Genomic DNA, 24,815 nt, shown 5'->3' with positions numbered 1-24,815 from the left:
TCTTGGACCTACTGATAACAAACAGGCCCGAACTTTTCGACTCTGTAAGTGCAGAACAGGGAATCAGTGATCATAAGGCCGTTGCAGCATTCCTGAATATGGAAGTTAATAGGAATATAAAAAAAGGGAGGAAGGTTTGTCTGTTTAGCAAGAGCAATAGAAGGCAGATTTCAGACTACCTAGCAGATCAAAACGAAAATTTCTGTTCCGTCACTGACAATGTTGAGTGTTTATGGAAAAAGTTTAAGGCAATTGTATAATTCGTTTTAGACAGGTACGTGCCGAGTAAAACTGTGAGGGAGGGGAAAAACTCACCGTGGTTCAACAACGAAGTAAGGAAACTACTGCGAAAGCAAAGAGAGCTTCACTCCAAGTTTAAACGCAGCCAAAACCTCTCAGACAAACAGAACCTAAACGATGTCAAAGTTAGCGTAAGGAGGGCTATGCGTGAAGCGTTCAGTGAATTCGAAAGTAAAATTCTGTGTACCGACTTGACAGAAAATCCTAGGAAGTCCTGGTCTTACGTTAAATCAGTAAGTGGCTCGAAACAGCATATCCAGACACTACGGGATGATGATGGCGTTGAAACAGTGGATGACACGCGTAAAGATGAAATACTAAACACTTTTTTCCCAACCTGTTTCACAGAGGAAGATGGCACTGCAGTTCCTTCTCGAAATAGTCGCACAAACGAAAAAATGGATGACATCGAAATAAATGTCCAAGGAATAGAAAAGCAACTGGAATCACTCAACAGAGGAAAGTCCACTGGACCTGACGAGATACCAATTCGTTTCTACACAGAGTACGCGAAAGAACTTGCCCCCCTTCTAACAGCCGTGTACCGCAAGTCTCTAGATGAACGGAAGGTTCCAAATGATTGGAAAAGAGCACAGGTAGTCCCAGTCTTCCAGAAGGGTCGTCGAGCAGATGCGCAAAACTATAGACCTATATCTCTGACGTCGATCTGTTGTAGAATTTTAGAACATGTTTTTTGCTCGAGTATCATGTTGTTTTTGGAAACTACTCTGTAGTAATCAACATGGATTCCGGAAACAGCGATCATGAGAGACCCAACTCGCTTTATTTGTTCATGAGACCCAGAAAACATTAGATCCAGGTTCCCAGGTAGATGCTATTTTCCTTGACTTCCGGAAGTCGTTCGATACAGTTCCGCACTGTCGCCTGATAAACAAAGTAAGAGCCTACGGAATATCAAACCAGCTGGGTGGCTTTTTAGCAAACAGAACACAGCATGTTGTTATCAATGGAGAGACGTCTACAGACGTTAAAGTAACCTCTGGCGTGCCACAGGGGAGTGTTATGGGACCATTGCTTTTCACAATATACATAAATGCACAGTCTACACAACCTAAGTAATGACAATGGAGTTAGGTTTATCAGCTTCGCTACATCATTAGGGTTGTTCATCTCCAGCACAATCCTCCAGCGGAAAAAACATACATAAAGGAACCTGGGTATCACCAGATGGGAGAACTGTAAATCAAATAGACCATGTTGCCGTTGATCTCAGAGCCAAGAGATGGGTGATAGACATTAAGACAGCGCGGGGTGCCGAAGGTGGTAGTGATCATTTCCTGGTGAGAGGCCGTTTAAACGTACAGTGTAAAGGAAGAACGGGGCCTAAGTTAAAAAGAGTGGAAAGGTATCATGTGGAGAAACTGAAAGATGAGGCAACGAAGACCAGATACCAGTTGCAACTTAGTAACCGATTTGAAGCACTCAGTGAAGTGAACGCGAATCAGGACCTCGAACTAATGTGGGGAAACATCCAGAGCTCAGTTAGGTAAACAGCAAAGGAAAGACTCATGGGAAACCCAGTGGGCAAGAAGATCTGGTTTGGAAAGGGATGTGCAGATGCCCTGGAAAGGAGAAAGGAAGCCAGGAATAAATGGGTGAAGGGGACAAATCTGGCACAGGCCAAAGCACAATTTGAGGAGGTCTACACAAGCAATTCTGAGATGAGCAAAGAGGAAATACATAAGGATTATCATCACTGGAGCAGAAACAGACTTCAGAGGACAAAAGACGAGGGAAATGTTTCTGAGGGTGAAGTACCTCTGCAAAGGTCACCAGGCCAAGCAGAAATTTGTCAAAGATTCCCGTGATAAGATTCTGACCATCGATAGGGACATAGCTGAGAGATGGAAGGAGTACTTTCGACAGCTGCTAAATTGTGATGAACCCGAACTGCAGTTTGATTTCCAGTACCCAATTACAGCCGATGCAGACTATCCCCCACCTACCCTGGATGAGATAAAAACCAGAATCAGACACCTTAAACAGAATAAGAGTCCAGGTGAAGATGTAATACAGGCTGAAATGATCCTGGCAAGAGGAGAGAAACGTGCAGAAAATATACACCGACTGATACAGGCAATATCGCCCAAAAAAGAGCTACCAGGAGAATGGAAAACAGCTCTGATTTGTCCAATACATAAGAAGGGCGACAAACTGAAATGTGACAACTATCGATGAATCGCCCTGCTTAAGATCTGTTATAAAATCTTGTCCAATTGTCTCATACATAGAATTCAGCCAGTGGCAGAATCGGTGATTGGGGAGTACCAGGGAGGTTTCCGGCCAGGACGGTCAACAGTGGATCACATCTTCAGTCTCCGGCAGCTCACTGAGGAACTGGGTGCATAAGGTAAAGATTTGCATATTTTATTCGTTGGTTTTAAGAAGGCCTGTGATTGCATACATCGCAAGAACCTGCTCAACTGTTTAAGGGAGTTTGGCATAGCAGAGAAACTCATCAATCTGATAAAGATCTGTCTGAACGAAACACATGCAAAGGTGAAGATGGGAAATCGCGTAACTGAGGAATTTGAAATTGTGACAGGACTCAGGCAAGAAGATGGGTTGTCCCCTATCCTGTTCAATGCATGGTAAAGATTTGCATATTTTATTCGTTGATTTTAAGAAGGCCTATGATTGCATACATCGCAAGAGCCTGCATGCAGACGACATCTGTTTATTCTCTAGGTCGGAAGAGGAGTTAGAGCAAATGACCAAAGCACTAAAGGAGGCTGCCAGCAAATTTGGGCTAAACATAAACGAAGCTAAGACAGTTTACCTCGTTATGACGCGTGGTCATTGTCAGACTGCTGATCATCTACAATCATTGCAGGTTGGGGACCACTCCTACCAGAGAGTGCAAGAATTCAAATACCTAGGGGCACTTTTCACTGAGAACTCGTCATGTGGAGCAGAAGGTCAATGCCAGAATACAAGCAGGAAACCGATCTTACCACAGCCTAGCACAACTGCTTCGGTCCAAATCTCTCTCCAGACAGTTCAAGATTCGACTGTACAAAACCCTGATCCAGCCTGTTGTTTTATATGGCTGTGAGACATGGAGTATCCGGAAACAGGACTTCCATAAGCTCCTTGTCTTTGAGAGAAAAGTGCTTCGGAAGATCTTCGGTCCGGTTCTGGATGCAGATACAGGGGAATGGAGGATCAGATACAACCAAGAGCTTGAGGAACTATACCAACAGCCCAACATTGCAGGAGCTGTGAAAGCCAAACGAATGCAGTGTGCCGGCCATGTAGCCCGGATGGAGGATCACAGATGGCCTCGGAAGCTCCTGGATTTCACACCTACAGGAAAGAGACCGCCAGGGAGACCCAAGAAGCGTTGGAGGGATGGACTCCATGAAGATTTAAAACAAATGTCAATAGATGTGGACGAATGGCGGATAGCAGCAATGGACAGAATACAGTGGAGGAGGAAAATTGTAGATGCGTGCGGTCCACTGGGCCTGATCACGTAGTAGTAGTAGTAGTATATAAATGACCTAGTAGATAATGTCGGAAGTTCCATGCGGCTTTTCGCGATGATACTGTAGTATACAGAGAAGTTGCAGCATTAGAAAATTGTAGCGAAATGCAGGAAGATCTGCAGCGGACAGGCACTTGGTGCAGGGAGTGGCAACTGACCCTTAACATAGACAAATGTAATGTATTGCCAATACATAGAAAGAAGGATCCTTTATTGTATGATTATATGATAGCACAACAAACACTGGTAGCAGTTACTTCCGTAAAATATCTGGGAGTATGCGTGCGGAATTATTTGAAGTGGAATGATAATATAAAATTAATTGTTGGTAAGGCGGGTACCAGGTTGAGATTCATTGGGAGACTCCTTAGAAAATGTAGTCCATCAACAGAGGAGGTGTCTTACAAAACACTCGTTCGACCTATACTTGAGTATTGCTCATCAGTGTGGGATCCGTACCAGATTGGGTTGACGGAGGAGATAGAGAAGATCCAAAGAAGAGCGGCACGTTTCGTCACAGGGTTTTTTGGTAACCGTGATAGCGTTACGGAGATGTTTATGAAACTCAAGTGGCAGACTCTGCAACAGAGGCGCTCTGCATCGCGGTGTAGCTTGCTGTCCAGGTTTCGAGAGGGTGCGTTTCTGGATGAGGTATCGAATAGATTGCTTCCCCCTACTTATACCTCCCGAGGAGATCACGAATGTAAAATTAGAGAGATTCGAGCGCGCACGGAGGCTTTCAGACTGTCGTTCTTCCCGCGAACCATACGCGACTGGAACAGGAAAGGGAAGTAACGACAGTGGCACCTAAAGTTCCCTCCGCCTTACACCGTTGGGTGGCTTGCGGAGTATAAATGTAGATGTAGATATAGATGTAATTGAAAACGGAAACCACGTGTGTACGTGTACCTCACCCCTCATGGTAATGTACATGTGCGTCACTGAAAAAGACCAATAAAAAGGTGTTAGCATGTGGACTTAATGTGCTGTTCCAGTTTCTTCTGTACCTAAGGTCCATCACCGTTCCCTTTGGATACCTACGTAATTCGGTGCTCTCCGAAAAACGATCGAACAGCGGAGGAGTGGTACTCAAGCTTCAAGTTTAGGTTACAATATCTCCGGATGTAATTAACATTTTACAATGCAACAAACGGCACTGATTACGTATTTGTTTATATGTTCAGATGTGATAACAAAACTAACCGGGTTTCATTTAAAAAAACGTAGGTTTGTGATAAAAAAAATACTTCCGTGCATTTTTTATGGTTTGTATTAACCAATTACACTAGCTCCTCTCCTCACGTTCGGTCTGTGGAATCGATTTTCGTCAGTATTTGATGTGGTTTACGAAATATATCCAGCGGTAATGTTAGGTGACTCACCCTGTATATCGGAAGTCACTGAGACTTATTCTCGTCCAGTTATCAACCATAAACCTGCGCAGTCTGTCGTTCAACTGAACGTTTGCGTCAAAACTGTCCCAGCTGAATAGATGCCGTTTGTTTCTTTTAGAGGGAAATCAGTAATGAAACTGGAAACTTCACGGGTCACTTCTTGCAGCAATATTATATAATACTTACTTCCATGAAATATGTTTTACAATGCTCTGATCGAGTGCTCGCTAGGCATTTTGTTGACACTGACAGTGAAAGACACTACAAGTACCAGACGCCATGCAAGGTTTAAACTCTTGATACTTTTAAAAGAATATGTTCCTCTACACATCGTCGTTGTCTTCCCAAGGCATGCTTGTCGTCTCTTCTATGTCAGTATTAGTGCGCGACTGCATATTACACTGACGTTTTCCTTCAAGTGTTCTTTTCGGAGGTTGTTCTGCGCTTTCCTTCACGTTATTCATTTTTCGTCTTAATGGCCAAGTGAATAGAAAGAGCCTCTACCACCAGTTCAAAGGTCAGTTCGGCATTCAGAGGGATCAAGATGTTCCGTCAACTGTCGATGTTTCTTTCTAGGGTTCTGTTCCGGCGCTGAAGGGCTCTTGAGACACGACGCTTTCCGAACCACTGCGACTGACACCAGTCTGCGACTTTTTAGCCGACATTCCAAGAGAAGTTCCACTGTCTGGTGTTGGTTTCCGTTATTTGCCTTTTGTAGATGTCTCGAGAACTGACTGTCTTTCCTTGATGCGCATTGTTTTTATTTTTCAGAGAATCTTTCGTCGTGGGGCATGGCTCAAGACAGTTAAGCCCTGCATCGCGACTGTCGTCGGTAGCTTTCGCGTCAACAGCGGCCCAGCTGTAAATCGGCAGAGGGATTTCAGTTAAGATCTGTATGTGTTCTAATAATAAAACAGTAAAACCTGCCTGGCTGTTTGAACACGTTAATATCCAAAAATACTAGACGAATTTTCATGGGGTTTTCACTGGAAACATGAGCGTAGCTTTGGTCACCATGTACTATTTATTTCATCATCACCGAATCAGGAGAAGAAACAAAATATTGTAAAGTAAAGTTTTATCTAAAACCGTCGTGGTTGCCTATTTGAACACGCTAACCTCCAAACCTAGTAGACGAGTTTTCATGGAGACTTGACAGGTGACTTGAGCGTAGCTTGCGGCAACATATTAAGCTTTATTTCATCAAGATGAGACCATAAAAAAGAAAAATAATATGACGTTATTTAACAGTTTATCTAAAATCTTCTGTCCAACTTAGTAAAATGGTTCAAATGGCTCTGATCACTATGGGACTCAACTGCTGTGGTCATTAGTCCCCTAGAACTTAGAACTACTTAAACCTAACGACATAACACACATCCATGCCCGAGGCAGGATTCGAACCTGCGACCGTAGCAGTCGCACCGTTCCGGACTGCGCGCCTAGAACCGCGAGACCACCGCGGCCGGCTCCAACATAGTATTTTGGATGTATAGCCAGCACGACGTAGTACCCCAATGAACAAGTAAATGGCGCTGTTAGTTTCGTTGTACACCAAAGAGTCAATAGATGTCGCCGTTCCTTTTTTTAACTCAGTGACAGTTGTATTTCTGGAAGTTTACGTCAGTGACAGAATTAAGCGCCGCTAAGTTTTCTTTACAAACACAAACTAACGGCTAATTTACTTGGCTACGATATATGGACTTACTTATTTCACATTGTGCATCAAAACCTCAACCACATTGCGTTGCTTCTTTCATTAAATTTTATTTACATCCTTTGCTCTTTCATGTTGCTTTCGCTTTGTTTACAAATAAAAATGCCTGGAAAACAGGCGAATCTTTTTGAATCGCCAGAACTGTTAAAAAGCTGAGGATTATGCAGTCCCAAGAATCTAATGAAGATCGTGAGGTGAGACCTGCTGCGGTACGAGAATATCCGGCATTAACTCGTTCTTTGGCGACTTCTCCGAAACCGATGTGCGACGTAACTCTGGTCGAGAGTGTCATGCATTATATTGCTCTTCAGAATCCTTCACTCACAAGGACTTAACCTTACTTTTCTCGAAATTAACAAATTTTCTCTTTAAGTGGTGCAGGTGAGCGAATTTTTATACCCAGAATTTCGCTTACTCCTAACAATTACAATTTCGCTTTTTACATCTACAATTCACAGTGAGCTTATATTTGCCATTACCGTAAACATAATCCAAGGCCAGATGCTGCATGTTGCCAGCGTGGACGCTGGTGTCAGTTTCTTTCCACATGCCCAGTTCTCCGTGGCTCTCTCTCATGTTAGTGAAACAGACAAGCTGTTCGTTCATGTTCCCATTCATACTAATTCAAACATTGCATGCAAAGACGTTTTACAAGTCAAGAATAAATTCCACACTAAGAAGTCTCGGGAACAGCTATAAATAAATACCCAAGAAACTCCGGGTTACTCAGCCAGTAGTACATAATTTACATCAACTCAGTACTTCTACATCTACGTGATTACTCTGCTATTCACAATAAAGTGCCTGGCAGAGAGATCACGAACAGACGTGTCACACCCTAAGGATATCCAGAGAGAGTGAAAGAAGACAGATTAAAATATAATATCCACATATTCTTCCAAACCAGGGGAAGAATCAAAAAACTAAATGGCAAGACAGAAAAACAAAAAAAATCAGATCTAACAGGAGAAATAAAGCAACAGAGACAAATTTAGACTAGAAGCCAAGACATTCAAATGTTTTCAGGAAGATAAAACCAACACTGGAGTCAAATGGTCAGACCAGAAGAAAATACCTCATTGAGAGAAAATAAAAGAGTTTTGGAGGAGGATGAAGAACAAGAGAAATAAATTGTTATCTTGACGTGGCGCTTAGTTGGCCAGGAGGAAATTTTTTAAAAAATGGACTGGGAGCTTAAAGACATAATTAGTCACTACATTATGACGTTGATAAAAACTGTAACAGAGTTTGGTAATTACCTATGAACAAAGGTAGCTAACCCTACTGGTGAAGCAATTTTCTAAGGAAATGTAGCGGTCATGAAAGTGGTAAGCATGATAGTTAGTGCTAATAGATAGAACCAATTGCAGGAGCGTAAACCAGAAACTGGGTTATGATATTTTAGATAAAGCAGTGCGAAACAATAGACGTAGACAATCTGGCTACGTAATTTACATGTTTGCAAGGAAACCATCTAATTTGATAGAAGCAGCGATACGTCAAGGAGGAAAGATGGAGTACTTTTATTTTTCTTTGGGGGATAGGGTGTAACTGAACAAAAGGAGAGCAATGGTGACAATAGACCAGAAAGCATGGAGAGGTGTCGTGCATGAAAGTGTAAGCAGACTGTTTATGTGTTTATATATTGGTAGCGCTCTGTATTAAATCTCTAACTGCGCTGTGCGCAGTCTGTAAGAGACTCTCTGTAGCTGGTCGGACGCGGTTGGAGGTGAACAGCCAGCAGTGATGGAAGTTAGGCGTGAGTAGTTAGCAGTGATGGAGGTTAGAGGTTAGTAATTAGCTTCGTTGGAGGTTTGCAGTATTAGCACGAGCGGACGATCTGGAGGTGTCCGACTTGGAGATTGAATATTATTCATGATTATATAATTTTTGGAACTGAATATCACGGACGATTATATATTTTTTTTACAGGATATCACATTATTAAGGTGTCCGCCCCCGGTAGCTGAGTGGTCAGCGCGACAGACTGTCAATCCAAAGGGCCCGGGTTCGATTCCCGGCTGGGTCGGAGATTTTCTCTGCTCAGGGAGTGGGTGTTGTGTTGTCCTAATCATCACCATTTCATCCCCATCGACGCGCAAGTCGCCGAAGTGGCGTCAAATTGAAAGACTTGCACCAGGCGAACGGTCTACCCGACGGGAGGCCCTCGTCACACGACATTTCATTTCATTTCATTAAGGTGAAAATATAATTGCTCTGCAACAAAATCTTTCCTTTGCTAACCACGTGCCTATCAGTAGTTTGAGCCTTCAGTAGTGAGAATGTTTGTATTTATATCGAAACAGAAGTTTGTAGTAATTATTCTACATTTCTTAAGGATGCAAATACTAAACATGACGAAGCAGTCATGAAGACTTATGAAATGTGTAGGTTATTGTTAGGATTTCTACTAATTCAGGCTCATTCATTTGTATTAATTATTCGAACTCAGGTTATCATTTTTAAAGCAGTCACATCACTTTATCCTTGAATATTGTGAATAATTTATGAATAGGAAAAGTTTGAGTTCTGTTTCCCAGGGCAAATTCTGTGGGTCAGTTTTGAGATGATTAGAATAAGTAAAGAGAAAGTAGGCTAAGTACGTTCTGTTTCACTCAGCAGTTTAAGCAGGTTTACTTGCATTCAATTTCACTCAGCAGTTTAAGTAAAAACTTAATAAAGAAGTTTCATCTTCTCAGTTATTTCAATTTAAGTAAAAAATTATTTTATTAAGAAGTTTCAAAAGGAAACAGAGTAAACATTTAAACGTAATGTGACGGCGCTTAGTGTCGGCGAAAAACAATATTTGTACGAGTGACAGACACGCGTACAAAATGCGATTCGGTTGAGGAAGATGCACAGGAACTGAAGCATAAATCAGACATGGAATGATAACAAATATCACCATAAAATACATATATATTATGAACATTCAACTTGTACATTGAAGATCAGCATGTGGTGCAGCATAAAGTCTTCTGTCTACTGATGGCGTTAACATGCACAATTGTAAGTCTCTGTATAACAGTTCTATTACAGTTGACTGAAGCTAAAGTTCCACAGAGCTAACTATTCTAGCCGACAGTTGACATCTCTCAGGCGCGAAGTAAACACTGAATGTGCAATGCACGTCACTGTGCAGCTAAGTGGCTACAGTGGCATCGTCGTAGACCAGACTGACTGGGCCTCGAAGAGTAACTGGAGAGTAACTGCGAGTAACCCTGGGGTCGAGTCTGGCGCCCTGGCGGCGCAGCCGCACAGCGGGCGTGGATCGGCGTTGGTTGGCGTCCGTTGCAGTGGCGACCGCTGTGGACGGCCGATGCACTTGTGCTGCCAACTTCGGAGTTTTCGACCCTCTGTGTTATCGACTGTGCAACGATACCACAAAACACATCTCTAAAAGCAGAATGACACGACCGATAGCACGTTCATTTCTGTGCTACTTTTACATAATAGCACGTGTTTTGTTTGTTGTTGTTGTTGTTGTTGTTGTTGTCTTCAGTCCTGAGACTGGTTTGATCCAGCTCTCCATGCTACTCTATCCTGTGCAAGCTTCTTCATCTCCGAGTACCTACTGCAACCTACATCCTTCTGAATCCGCTTAGTGTATTCATCTCTTGGTCTCCCTCTACGATTTTTACCCTCCACGCTGCCCTCCAATACTAAATTAGTGATCCCTTGATGCCTCAGAACATTTCCTACCAAGCGATCCCTTCTTCTAGTCACGTTGTGCCACAAACTCCTCTTCTCCCCAATCCTATTCAATACCTCCTCATTAGTTATATGATCTACCCATCTAATCTTCAGCATTCTTCTGTAGCACCACACCTCGAAAGCTTCTATTCTCTTCTTGTCCAAACTATTTATCGTCCATGTTTCACTTCCATACATGGCTACACTCCATACAAATACCATCAGAAACGACTTCCTGACACTTAAATCTATACTCGATGTTAACAAATTTCTCTTCTTCAGAAATGCTTTCCTTGCCATTGCCCGTCTACATTTTATATCCTCTCTACTTCGACCATCATCAGTTATTTTGCTCCCCAAATAGCAAAACTCCTTTACTACTTTAAGTGTCTCGTTTCCTAATCTAATTCCCTCAGCATCACCCGACTTAATTCGACTACATTCCATTTTCCTCGTTTTGCTTTTGTTGATGTTCATCTTATATCCTCCTTTCAAGACACTATCCATTCCGTTCAACGGCTCTTCCAAGCTCTTAGCTGTCTCTGAGAGAATTACAATGTCATCGGCGAACCTCAAAGTTTTTATTTCTTCTCCATGGATTTTAATGCGTACTCCGAACTTTTCCTTTGTTTCCTTAACCGCTTGCTCAGTATAGAGATTGAATAACATCGGGGAGAGCCTAGAACCCTGTCTCACTCTCTTCCCAACCACTGCTTCCCTTTGATGTCCCTCGCCTCTTATAACTGCCATCTGGTTTCTGTACAAATTGTAAATAGCCTTTCGCTCTCTGTGTTTGACCCCTTCCACCTTCAGAATTTGAAAGAGAGTATTCCAGTCAACATTGTCAAAAGCTCTCTCTAAGTCCACAAATGCTAGAAACTTAGGGTTCCCTTTACTGGATCTATTTTCTAAGATAAGTTGTAAGGTCAGTATTGCTTCATGTGTCCCAACATTTCTACGGAATCCAAACTGATCTTCTCCGAGGTCGGTTTCCACCAGTTTCTCTATTCGTCTGTAAAGAATTCGTGTTAGTATTTTGCAGCTGTGGCTTATTAAACTGATAGTTCGGCAATTTTCACATCTGTCAACACCTGATTTCTTTTGGATTGGAATTATTATATTCTTCTTGAAGTCTGGAGGAATTTCGCCTGTCTCATACATCTTGCTCACCAGGTGGTAGAGTTTTGTCAGGACTGGCTGTCCCAAGGCTGTCAGTAGTTCTAATGGAATGTTGTCTACACCCGGGGCCTTGTTTCGACTCAGGTCTTTCAGCGCTGTGTCAAACTCTTCACGCAGTACCATATCTCCCATTTCATCTTCATCTACATCCTCTCCCATTTCCATAATATTGTGTTTTGTTTAAGGCCTGCTATAATTGTTGCATGAGGATGAAGAAGCCAGCCGCCGCATCACACTGTCTAGATATTTTTTTTTTTTTTAAGACATAGACGCGGAAACGCACTATCGATCGCCAGTATTCTAAAGAAAAAGTCTACGCAGTGCACTAAGTGTGTAGCACAGTTGCACAGTAAAATCGAAGATACTTGTTGAGCATGTGATTACATTGTTGCCAAGTTTTCTTCATATGATGTCAGTTTTGTACCGACGACATGCACGGTACAAATATTGGGTAGGGAAAATTTTTGTACTGTTAGCATGCACTGTCGCTTTTGACCATGAGGGAGAAAGGTCCGAGATACGTAGGTTAGTGAATTGTGGGTCTAACGGTTCTCTTTTAATATTCTATATTGGTTTTATGCTTTTTGATAGTACGTAAGATTAGAGGTTAGCATTAATATTTTCTTTATGTATGTGACACCGTTAGAAGCAGAGTATCTTACAGGAGGCCAAAATAAATCTTTGTTTTCAATTTAAATGAGCGCCAGGATCCCTACAAGGTTATCATAACTGTTTTTTCATCTAAATACAGTCAAGGCCAAAGTTCACAGATCTACGACAAATGGTGTCTCTGAAAGTATTTGAACTCTCGCAAGATTAACTCGTGGAACTCTTCAGATTTAAATTAAATAATGTTTTGAAACGATTTTGTCACTTCTGCTCTTGTGGAAAGCTGTAAGAAAAGTTATTAAGTCCACCGCGTAATGGCGGCCAATTGTTGCCAGTCAGCGATCACTGCTTTCGTCTTCTTGATAGCTCAAAAATACCAATTAATCTCTCTTTTCAATTAAAACATTGCGATTGGTGGCTGGTATGTTCTTGAAATAATACAATGAACTCATTTTTACACGTGTATTTCCGTTAATAACCTGATACACACCTTTTTTATTGTCTAGTCGAAAGAACAAAAAGAACATCTGCTAGCGTTCAACGCTAAACAGAATATCTATATAACAATAGTAACATAAGAATCATAAACAGTAGAAGAGCGAGTAATAACTTATCTTTTTCATCTTCTATAGTTATACAAAGATATAAATATTTTATTTAACCATACTGCGATGTTGTTTATCATCGTTATTGTCTTTGTCTACCATGGTATCGAGGTTATATTTTTTGTAATAATTTTATATTTTTTTCACAATTGACTTTCAGTCTGGTCTGTTTCGTCTTATTCAATATTTTTATACACACGCCTTATTCTTAAACATCACAAAAGGGACACCACATGAGGCACGTTGTGAATGGTGTCGAGAAGAAGGAGTGTCCACGTCTCACCGGTGTCCGTTCCTCATTCTTCCGACCGGAGCCAATCCTTCCAGCTGCGCGAGGCGACCTGCAGACTGCGCTGTGGCTCAAACAAGGGCGCGCTGGAAAGATAGCACAAGATGTCCGCATTCAAATATGGCACGGGAACCACACGGTTCACTGATTTTCAGATTAAGCGGCAATAATGTCAGCTGCATCAAACCCCCTCTTCGAAGCACTTTTTTGTACTGATTAAAGACACATCTTCAGTCATTATTACTGAACTAATCCTCACTGAAATGATTGTTACTGGGCAGCTAGTCGAAAATTTAGCGATGCCCTTTCTTAGAGCTGGAGGAGACGTAGTAGGAATAGACTAATAGTGGGGCACAAGATGATAATACGTGGCCACTGCCCTTCGTGCACAGTCAGAGCAGTTTGCAGGCTCAATACCTCTAGACCCGTCTTCCACTCACGGCTCAATCTTCCACTCACAGCACAACTTCGACATTCATAGCTCGACTCAAGGCGTCGGAGAATGACCCAGAGTATGATATGGTGCTCTGGTCTCCGGCAATGAAAGTAGATACTGCCTGCATGTTGGTGATGGTAATTTGCACGTTGATGTATACTGAGGTGGAAAAAGTCATAGGGCCCCGCGGGATTAGCCGAGCAGTCTAAGGGGCTCCAGTCATGGACTGTGCGGCTGGTCTCGACGGCGGTTCGAGTCCTCCCTCAAGCATGGGTGTGTGTGTTTGTCCTTAGGATAATTTAGGTTAAGTAGTGTGTAAGTTTAGGGAGTGATGACCTTAGCAGTGAAGTCCCATAAGATTTCACACACATTTGAACATTTGAACCAAAGTCATAGGATACCTCCCAATATCATGTCGGAGCTCCTTTTGCCTGCCGTAGCGCAACACTAAGACGTGGGACGGACTCAAGCCGTCGGAAATCTTCTGAAGATATACTGAGCCATGTTTCCTCTATAGCTGTCCATAATTGCGAAAGTCTTCCGCGTGCAGGATTTTGTGCACAAACTGACCTCTAGATTATGTCCCACAAATGTTAGCTGGATGGCTAAATCATTCTCTCGAATTCTCCTGAATGTTCTTCAAACCAATGACGAACAATTGTGGGCCGTGACATGGCTCATTGACATCTATGAAAATTCCATCGCTGTTAGGGAATACAAAGTCCATGAATGGGTGCAGACGGTCTCCAACTAGCTGATCGTGAGAATTTCTAGTCAGTGATCGGTTCAGTTGGACCAGACGACACAGTCCATTCCATGTAAACAGCGCACACCATTAAAGAGCCATCACCAACTTGCACAGTGCTAGGTTGACAATCTTGTCCATGGCTTCGTGGGGTTTGCGCCACACCCGAACCCCGCCATCAGCTCATACCAACTGAAAATTTGGACTCGTATGAGCTGGCCACTGTCTTCCAGTCACCTAAGGTCGAACCAATATGGTTACTAGTCCAGGAGAGACGCCGCGAGCGACGTCGTGATATCTGCTGTCACCATAGCCCATACCAGATTTCGTCGCGCTGTCTTAACGGATGCGGTAAGTCCCACATTGATTTCTGCCATAATTTCACACAGTGTTGCTTACCTGTTAGCACCGACAACTCTACGCAAATGCCGCAGCTCTCAGTCCTTAAGTGAAATCCGTCGGCCACTGCGTTTTCCGTGGTGAGAGGTAATGCTTGAAATCTGGTATTCTCGGCGCGCTTTTGACTCTGTGGATCACGGAATATTGAATTCCCTAACGATTTGCGAAATGGAATGTCCCATGCGTCTGACTCCAATTACCATTCCCCGCTCAGAGTCTGTTAATTCCCGTAGTGCGGCCAAAATCACGTCGGAAACTTTCTTATTTGACTCTCCTCAGTACAAATGAGAACGCTGCCAAGCCACTGCCCTTGATACCTTGTGCATATCGCTGTGATATGGCTTTTGGCACATCAGTGTAGAGCTGGTGAATGATGTCTCGATGAGCTCATCTGTCGAAGAGAGACTGGTCCCTCCCCACGCCTTCTGTTAAGGGGTGCGTCAAGCTACAGCTCTTGTCCACCGTCCACCTCTGGTGTCTATAGTGGGAACGTCGATCATCCCTCGATACAGGCAGAATGATGATCGACCAGTTCTTCTCGGGTACTTGATGTGATCTCCCAGCAGGATACCGCTGATCCATGCACTGCCCGTGACACGACGTCCTCTGCCAGTAGTGCAGCAATTCCCTGCTCAGTACGTTAGCTGGACCTGTCTCACATGTCGCACATGACGGGCCGACAGCTGACTTGAGCGTTTCGTCCACCCACAACTCTAGCAGAGCTACATGAATAGTTATAGCTGCCGTGGAATAACGCATCCCAAGACAGTATTTGTCTCCTTTCATGATTGTTTGCATGCCGGAGACAGTGCCCATCTTCCCAACAGTTGAGGTTAAAGCTTTTGCTAATATATAGTTTCAATATGCGTCCGGTGCCACAGAACCGCTTGAGCTATTTCTTCGTAAGCGTAATCCTTTCATGTTCTCCATATATGTTTTTCTCCAACAAAATTTGGGAGAGCTGGAAAACTCTCGAAGTGTGTGATATTTTTCTCCGGCGGCTTATGATACATACTGTGAACAGAATAAGATGTTAAAAAGTGCCGGGCGGAGTGGACGAGCGGTTCTAGGCGCTACAGTCAGGAACCGCGCGACCGCGACGGTCCCAGGTTCGACTCCTGTCTCGGGCATGGATGTGTGTGATGTCCTTAGGTTAGTTAGGTTTAAGTAGTTCAAAGTTCTAGGGGACTAATGACCTCAGAAGTTAACTCCCATAGTGCTCAGAGCCATTTGAACCATTTTTTTTTTGTTAAAAAGTGGCGTAACATTATAGAAGAATGTTTCTTTTTTTTGTTTCAGGTAAGGTCCTTGTTTAACTGAAGAAGGATTGCGTTACAAGTTACAGAAGAGAGTAATCATTGCCATCCACTACCTGACATGTGTCAGTAACGCCGAGACTCAGAATGCCTTCATTGGAAAGAATGGTAAGGATGCTCCAAACAGTCCCATCAACAAGCGGCTGTACAAATAGTTTTACAAGTCAGAGGTATGGCATATGGAGCTAAAAGTGGTCGACCAAAAGTGGCACCACTAGAAAAATTGAGCGAAGTGTCAGCATTCTTCAAGTCCAAAGAAGTATATGGCGTCCCCTATCTTGCCACTAGTTTCTCCGTAGATCCTGCTTATGTAGCACTGCGAAAGTGTTTCTACATCCGCATCTACATTTATACTCTGCAAGCCACCCAACGGTGTGTGGGGGAGGGCACTTTGCGTGCCACTGTCATTACCTCCCTTTGCTGTTCCAGCCGCGTACGGTTCGCGGGAAGAACGGCTGTCTGAAAGCCTCCGTGCGCGCTCGAATCTCTCTAATTTTACATTCGTGATCTCCTCGGTAGTTGCATCCGTACAGAGTTCATGCTGTTCATGAGTTGTTTCCTGAAGACAATCTTAAAGTATAGGTTTTCGCCAGTGGTTCATATCGTGTCTAGCACCAGACTGGGTAGAGCTCGATGCCTAGTTTCGGTCTGAAGAGGAACCGATTCCACGTTGGTAAATAAGTGAACGCACATAATTAATGCATCTGAGCTACGGAATATCAATACCAGCTACAGAAGTCCCGTCTGCACAAAAAATATGGGCGTTTGGTGTTCAATGTCACACAGACTAATCTTTATCGCTTTATTAGCCTCCACAGGAAACGGCGCTATAGAAAAGTGGGTTAATAGTTTGTTGTCTAGCTGCAGGACACACAGTTTCAGCAGGACGGGTCTAAAACAAATACAGCCAACAACGCTATAACATTCTGAAATCAGTGTTATCATAGCCAAGTGATGTCGAAAGGAGATTGCCCACTCCGTCACTTCATGTATCACAGTCTGACTTTTTTTGTTGAGATACGTTCAGGATGCCAGTTACAAAACCATTCCTCACAGCATTACAAAATAATTTTTATCAGAAAGCAGCACTTTCTGCTAAACACAGTATCCTTTTCTTTGTTACTGTCTCACACTAGTCTTGGTAAATAAGTTTAATATTGTGTGTATCGTTTTTTCCTTATTTCTGTAAAATTATTATACAGACTTTTGGGTCGTTTTCTAAAAATATAAGAAGTGCATCTATTTTGTTGTGGTTGCTCGCATTAAACTGCATTAATTTAAGAGCTGGGTGTACAGTGTGGGCTGCTGCTACACGTTTTGTAACTTGTCAGTGTGTCATCTGAAAAGCAGCCCGAAAAAGCTTATTTCTTTGGTCAAAACTTTGTTTTTGTATTGGCGTACCGCGAAATAAGACCTGGCAACTCAGTAAAATTAAAGAAGAATTCCAATGGTAACGCAAGAGACGAACAAAGTGAGTCAGCACGCAACATTCGGAAGCAATGCGAGTATGGAACGATCGCTGATGTTGCACGTAATATGGCTGGAAGACAAAGTTAATTGCTACACACCCTTAGAGCAGAGTGCTCAAAGTGCGAATGCAGTAGAATGACACCATGGGGAGAGAGGGATACCTTCATTGTGTTAACCATGCAGAGTGTAGTAAGAACACGTAAGTCCAACGTTAGAATGTCTATTCAGAGCACTGACACTGCAGAATGTTTCCACCACTGCCTCTGAAAGGCGAAGTCGAGACACCTTTCAGCTATAGCCAGAGCGTCCAGAAAGCTGGCCGGTCAAGGAAAGCAGGCCAAGTGAAGTCGTCATTACTTCGCAACAGCAACACATGCAAGAGAACTCGTGTAGAAATATTTCTCCAGTGACTTGAGCTACTTGTACTCATTTTGAGCTCATCTAGCCTGGAGTCTGAACCTATGTCGGCTTATCCTCTGCTCGTCGAGACGGTCTTCAGTCTCTGAGGGAACGGCAAGTCCTGCCTCAAGGTCATTGACATTGCGAGCCGCAGTGCTGCCGTCTGAGTCCAGACTGATAGGTGAGCTGTGAGTGACATCAGAAGACAGGCTTTCTGGTGGCCTAATCAGCAGGTCCCGGGAGGAGTCAATAACCATCACAGCGGTGAACGCACCTATATAGTTGCGTTCTAGCCTGCCTCCTGTACCTGTGGGCCTACTTCGATGCTGTAGACCTTGCTCCCGTATGAGGCCGCAGCCTGACTTCCAGCCAGTGGGTGCTTCCCAGGGCGCCGTCTGTGATGTCAACGAGAGCGTATCGTTACCCACTTCCCTCAGCTGCTATCACCTGAGGCAGGACGGACAGCACTGGCCTGCGACCCGTGACGTACTTCCAGTCTGGACTCAAGAGAAGAACGGGCGTCGCAACGACCTTATGACGTCACACTAGTCGGCCTATCCACCACACTTGGCGAACGCTCGAATCCGTAGAGGGCCCACAGAAAACAATATGTAATTGAAAAGATGCCCGCTAAAGGTCGCTATCGGCCGGAGACGGCTGCTGGCACGCGTTAGACATTCACTGTTACATGCTGTGAATACACGCCACGGCCTGTCTTTCTAGTTGTGGACCTCGGCTCCCGGCGCTGTGACGACCGTCAGGGCGCGGCGCGCGAGAGCTCAGCGAATTCTTGAGTGGCGAGCGCCACTTTTGCCCGCAGTAGCTGCTGGCAGCTGTGAATGAAGACAATGTTTTTTTAACAATAAATGTTTGTTTTGTCGATGATATTTTATTAGGCTTCCAGGGGTCGAACCAGCCATCTCCCACAGATGATGATGTTTGGTTTGTGGGGCGCTCACCTGCGCGGTTATCAGCGCCCATACAAATTCCCAACCTTTGCTCATTCCAATCTCGCCACTTTAATGAATATCTCCCACAGAGCCTAACGTGTGACGGTCTGGGCAGATTCTGATATCGACAACGTAACACCGTCATTTAAAGGAGTCACTAGGTCGCAGTAGTTTGTTTCAGAAATACACTCCTGGAAATTGAAATAAGAACACCGTGAATTCATTGTCCCAGGAAGGGGAAACTTTATTGACACATTCCTGGGGTCAGATAAATCACATGATCACACTGACAGAACCACAGGCACATAGACACAGGCAACAGAGCATGCACAATGTCGGCACTAGTACAGTGTATATCCACCTTTCGCAGCAATGCAGGCTGCTATTCTCCCATGGAGACGATCGTAGAGATGCTGGATGTAGTCCTGTGGAACGGCTTGCCATGCCATTTCCACCTGGCGCCTCACCTGGACCAGCCTTCGTGCTGGACGTGCAGACAGTGTGAGACGACGCTTCATCCAGTCCCAAACATGCTCAATGGGGGACAGATCCGGAGATCTTGCTGGCCAGGGTAGTTGACTTACACATTCTAGAGCACGTTGGGTGGCAAAGGATACATGCGGACGTGCGTTGTCCTGTTGGAACAGCAACTTGCCTTGCCGGTCTAAGAATGGTAGAACGATGGGTTCGATGACGGTTTGGATGTACCGTGCACTATTCAGTGTTCCCTCTGCGATCACCAGAGGTGTACGGCCAGTGTAGGAGATCGCTCCCCACACCATGATGCCGGGTGTTGGCCCTGTGTGCCTCGGTCGTATGCAGTCCTGATTGTGGCGCTCACCTGCACGGCGCCAAACACGCATACGACCATCATTGGCACCAAGGCAGAAGCGACTCTCATCGCTGAAGACGACACGTCTCCATTCGTCCCTCCATTCACGCCTGTCGCGACACCACTGGAGGCGGGCTGCACGATGTTGGGGCGTGAGCGGAAGACGGCCTAACGGTGTGCGGGACCGTAGCCCAGCTTCATGGAGACGGTTGCGAATGGTCCTCGCCGATACCCCAGGAGCAACAGTGTCCCTAATTTGCTGGGAAGTGGCGGTGAGGTCCCCTACGGCACTGGGTAGGATCCTACGGTCTTGGCGTGCATCCGTGCGTCGCTGCGGTCCGGTCCCAGGTCGACGAGCACGTGCACCTTCCGCCGACCACTGGCGACAACATCGATGTACTGTGGAGACCTCACGCCCCACGTGTTGAGCAATTTGGCAGTACGTCCACCCGGCCTCCCGCATGCCCACTATACGCGATCGCTCAAAGTCCGTCAACTGCACATACGGTTCACGTCCACGCTGTCGCGGCATGCTACCAGTGTTAAAGACTGCGATGGAGCTCCGTATGCCACGGCAAACTGGCTGACACTGACGGCGGCGGTGCACAAATGCGGCTCAGCTAGCGCCATTCGACGGCCAACACCGCGGTTCCTGGTGTGTCCGCTGTGCCGTGCGTGTGATCATTGCTTGTACAGCCCTCTCGCAGTGTCCGGAGCAAGTATGGTGGGTCTGACACACCGGTGTCAATGTGTTCTTTTTTTCCTTTTCCAGGAGTGTACATTGCAGCAGTCCCCCTGCTTAGCTGATTGATAACGTGTTTGCATGGCATGCAGCGGACCCAGGTTCGATTTCCGGCCGGGTTGGTAATTTTCCCCTCTCGTGAATTGGGTGTTGTGTTGTCGTCTTCATCATTTCAATAAATGGTTCAAATGGCTCTGAGCCCTATGGGACTTAACATCTGTGGTCACCAGTCCTCTAGAACTTAGAACTACTTAAACCTAACTAACCTAAGGACATCGCACACATCCCTGCCCGAGGCAGGATTCGAACCTGCGACCGTAGCGGTCTCGCGGTTCCAAACTGAAGCGCCTAGAACCGCACGGCTACACCGGCCGGCTCATCATTTCATCATCACTGACCTGCAAGTCGTCCAATGCAGCGTCACCGTAAATAAGACTTGCACCTCGGCGGCCGAACTTCCCAGGATGTGGCCTCCCAGCCATCAGTGCCACACGATCTTTTCATTTCACAAAAAACGTGGGAATGCGTGTTTACGAACCTGTAACGTTGTACTCAGCTATGTGAATCAAAATGGAATCCGCTCGCAAACTTTGTAACTTACAAGTCGACACTACAGACTGCTCGTTTTTATTTTCTCTGTACATACAGGATTTGAAGATCATCAATTTCCTAAAGCAGTACGACACACTGTGCTTCTAAAAAAAAAAAAATCCTTTGAATGTTAAAAGATCTGCAAGCTCTGTTAAGTACAAAAAAGTTATAGTGTATTACCATTTCAATTAACAAATACTGAATCATAATTTCTAATAAGAATAACATCTTTTAATTTTTAGTTGCTTGTCGAATGGGAGTAAATTAAAGTTTGACACGCACACGTAAAATGTCATTTCGTTAAATTAAAAAACATTGCATGCATCAATAAAACTTTTGAATCAGTATAAATAAAGATGTATTTTATCTCCTCTTGGATGTTTCTCAAGTAGGTGTCAAGTTTTAATTTAGCACTTCCGTAGTTTAATCAGTAATATCGCTTCCAACAAACTTTACACGTAATTCGAAACCTTTTCGAAGCCTTTTCTCCCTGACGTCCCCGACAAAATAGCGAAAGGAAAAATGTTTATAGATCACTACAGGTTCGTTCTTCATGCAGTAAAGCTTCAGCGTCAGACATGAAGTTTTACTTTTTACATCTTTATTGATAACTCTATTCGCAACACATTTAGCAGACAGTATCCACATATACCACAGAATGTATCTGGAAAACATATATCAATGTACGGCACATAGTTCAGAAGACATAACACAATGAAATTTGAAGTGCATAAAAAATAGTTTTTCTGAAAAAGTTTTTGTTTTATACACTATAAGACAAAAAGACGCACAACAAAGGAATTATCTCAATGAGACGGAAGTCGGCAGGTGTGCTGTACATGTACAGACGAACAAATTACTACAATTTAAGAAAAATTTGATGATTTATTCAAGAGAAAGAGTTTCAAAAATTGAGTAAGTTGATCAACCTGTGACCCTTAAGCAAACAGTTATTTAGCTTATCATTGATTGATACATTTGCTGGATGTCCTCCTCAGCGATGTCGTGCCAAGTTCTGTCCAACTGGTGATTTAGGTCGTGAAGGTTGTTGGAGAATCCTGCTTACAATGCCCTAAACGTTTTCAATTGGAGAGAGATCCAGCGCCCTTTCTCGCCAAGGTAGGGCTTGAAAAGCGTGAAGAAAAGCAGTAGAAACTCTCACAGTGTGCGAGCAGGCATTATCTTGCTGAAATGCAAGCCCAGGATGACTTGCCATGGAGGGCAACAAAACGGGCCGTAGAATATCGTCGACGTACCGCTGTGCTGTAAGGGCGCCGCGGATGGCAACCAAAGGGGTCCTGCTGTGAAAAGACCGTATGGCGGGCGACAGTCTGGTTGGTACCCAACTGCAACCTAGGGCGTCTCCATACCCGTCTTTGCTGGTCATCGTGGCTCATTTCGAAGCGGGCCTCATCACTGAAGGCTATTTTACTCTAGTCAATGAGACTCCAGCCGGAATTCTGACGATTTTACATGCCAATTGGACAATTTGGCACAATACCCCTCAGGAGGACATCCAACAACACGATCAATGCCGAGCCAAAGAACTACTTGCGTAAGGGCCAGAGCAGCGCGGAGTAGCCGCGCAGTTTGAGGCGTCATGCCACGGTCTGCGTGGCCCCTCCCGTCGGATGTTCGAACCCGCCCTCGGGATTGGGTGTGTGTGTTGTTGATAGTATAAGTTAGTTTAATTAAAAATGGCTCTGAGCACTATGGGACTTAACTTCTGAGATCATCAGTTCCCTAGAACTTAGAACTCGTTAAACCTAACTAACCTAAGGACATCACACACATCCATGCCCGAGGCAGGATTCCAAACCTGCGATCGTAGCGGTCGCGCGGTTCCAAACTATAGCGCCTAGAACCGCTCGGCCACTCCGGCCGGCTAGTTTAATTAGTGTGTAAGTCTAGGAACCGATGACCTTAGCAGTTTGGTTCCTTAGGAATTCACACACATTTGAACATTTTTAAGGGCCAGAGATGGACCGAAGCGTTACTGAGTCATTAGGTTTGTATTGCTCTTTCTCTTGCCTGAATCATCCAATTTTTCTTAAATTGCAATCGTTTCCTTTTTTTTCGTGTACATGTATATCAACTACCGATTTCCGTCCCATCCGGATAATTCCTTCGTGAAGCGTCTTTTTTTTTACGTTGATGGGACTTTGATCCTTTAAAGAAACGACAACGATGTTGGTGGGTGAGAGGGGGAAGATGGTGAACGTGGGAGGGGGGAGGGGGGGAAGAGGGATTACTGGTTTTGTAACCTAACTGAGCACGGAAATTATCTCTTCTTAGAAGGCTATATTTCCTAGTTGTTTCATGAGAATTTCTTCGTTCTAGATTAAGAAACTGAAGTCCAGGCACTAACCTTGAAGTGTTTTTAGTATGAAGAAAATCGAAGAGGACAGAGCAGTCCCTAAGGTACCCTTGTTATTCGTTTTGGGATACGGTTGCTTTACTTTTTACGTAGCTTGTGGCGGCACTTACGCATCCGTGATACCTGTGTTATCAGACTGCCCTAGTACCGTTCCAGTAGGCTGTGACGGACCCAGGGGTGCGCCGGCTCGCACCTCGGGACACGTGAGTCATTGTTGTGGAGGTCAGTGCGTGGCGCGCTGACGGGACCTCGGGGCCAGGAAGGCCGGACCGACCCCGTTACGGAGCGGCCTCAATAGCGCGTGCTTCGCAGAGCCGTGCTGTGCTCTGTTACCGTCGTGCTGCGACCACTTCCAGAAAATCGGACCGGTTTCTCGCCGGACGCGACAGCCTCCGCTGGTAAACAACGCGCACCACACCTGACACCTCGACCTTTCACTCCGTGCTGGTCGTTTCAAGGCTGTAGCTGTGGCACTTCCAGCTTCACACCAGACACTCAGATCGAAAGATGTGGTAGTGTAGGTGGGGGGGGGAGCGACCGTGGTGGCCGAGCGGTTCTAGGCGCTACAGTCTGGAACTCCGCGACCACTACGGTCGCAGGTTCGAATCCTGCCTCGGGCATGGTTATGTGTGATGTCCTTAGGTTAGTTAGGTATAAGGAGTTCTAAGTTCTAGGGAACTGAAGATCTCAGAAGTTAAGTCCCATAGTGCTCAGAGCCATTTTTAATTAAACTAACTTATACTAACAACAACACACACACCCAGTCCCGAGGGCGGGCTCGAACCTCCGACGGGAGGGGCCACGCAGACCGTGGCATGACGCCTCAAACCGCGCGGCTACTCCGCGCTGCTCTGGCCCTTACGCAAGTAGTTCTTTGGCTCGGCATTGATCGTGTTGTTGGATGTCCTCCTGAGGGGTATTGTGCCAATTTGTCCAACTGGCATGTAAAATCGTCAGAATTCCGGCTGGAGTCTCATTGACTAGAGTAAAATAGCCTTCAGTGATGAGGCCCGCTTCGAAATGAGCCACGATGACCAGCAAAGACGGGTATGGAGACGCCGTAGGTTGCAGTTGGGTACCAACCAGACTGTCGCCCGCCATACGGTCTTTTCACAGCAGGACCCCTTTGGTTGCCATCCGCGGCGCCCTTACAGCACAGCGGTACGTCGACGATATTCTACGGCCCGTTTTGTTGCCCTCCATGGCAAGTCATCTTGGGCTTGCATGTCTCTTAAATCCTCGCCCCCACTACTTCGTTTTTCAT

General features: G+C 44.9%; 1 protein-coding gene across 3 annotated transcripts in view; it reads left to right on the top strand.

The window, feature by feature from the left end:
- The window catches only part of LOC126279309 (calcium release-activated calcium channel protein 1-like), a 492,320-nt gene that overhangs the window by 73,737 nt on the left and 393,768 nt on the right, over window positions 1–24,815 (top strand). For 2 of the 3 annotated variants that reach the window (XM_049979665.1, XM_049979666.1), the window contains exon 1: window positions 16,263–16,298. The exons of the other annotated variant lie outside the window; for it this stretch is intronic. In XM_049979665.1, the coding sequence (XP_049835622.1) occupies window positions 16,278–16,298 (21 nt within the window). In that variant the 5' untranslated portion in view covers window positions 16,263–16,277. Of the gene's footprint in view, window positions 1–16,262; window positions 16,299–24,815 lie in introns of those variants that run through there. 3 annotated transcript variants of the gene reach the window in all.

Source organism: Schistocerca gregaria, chromosome 1 (genome assembly GCF_023897955.1).
Source record: "Schistocerca gregaria isolate iqSchGreg1 chromosome 1, iqSchGreg1.2, whole genome shotgun sequence".
Lineage (NCBI taxonomy): Eukaryota > Metazoa > Arthropoda > Insecta > Orthoptera > Acrididae > Schistocerca > Schistocerca gregaria.
The sequence above is the reverse complement of the archived record's forward strand: the minus strand, read 5'-3'. Positions and strand labels throughout refer to the sequence as shown.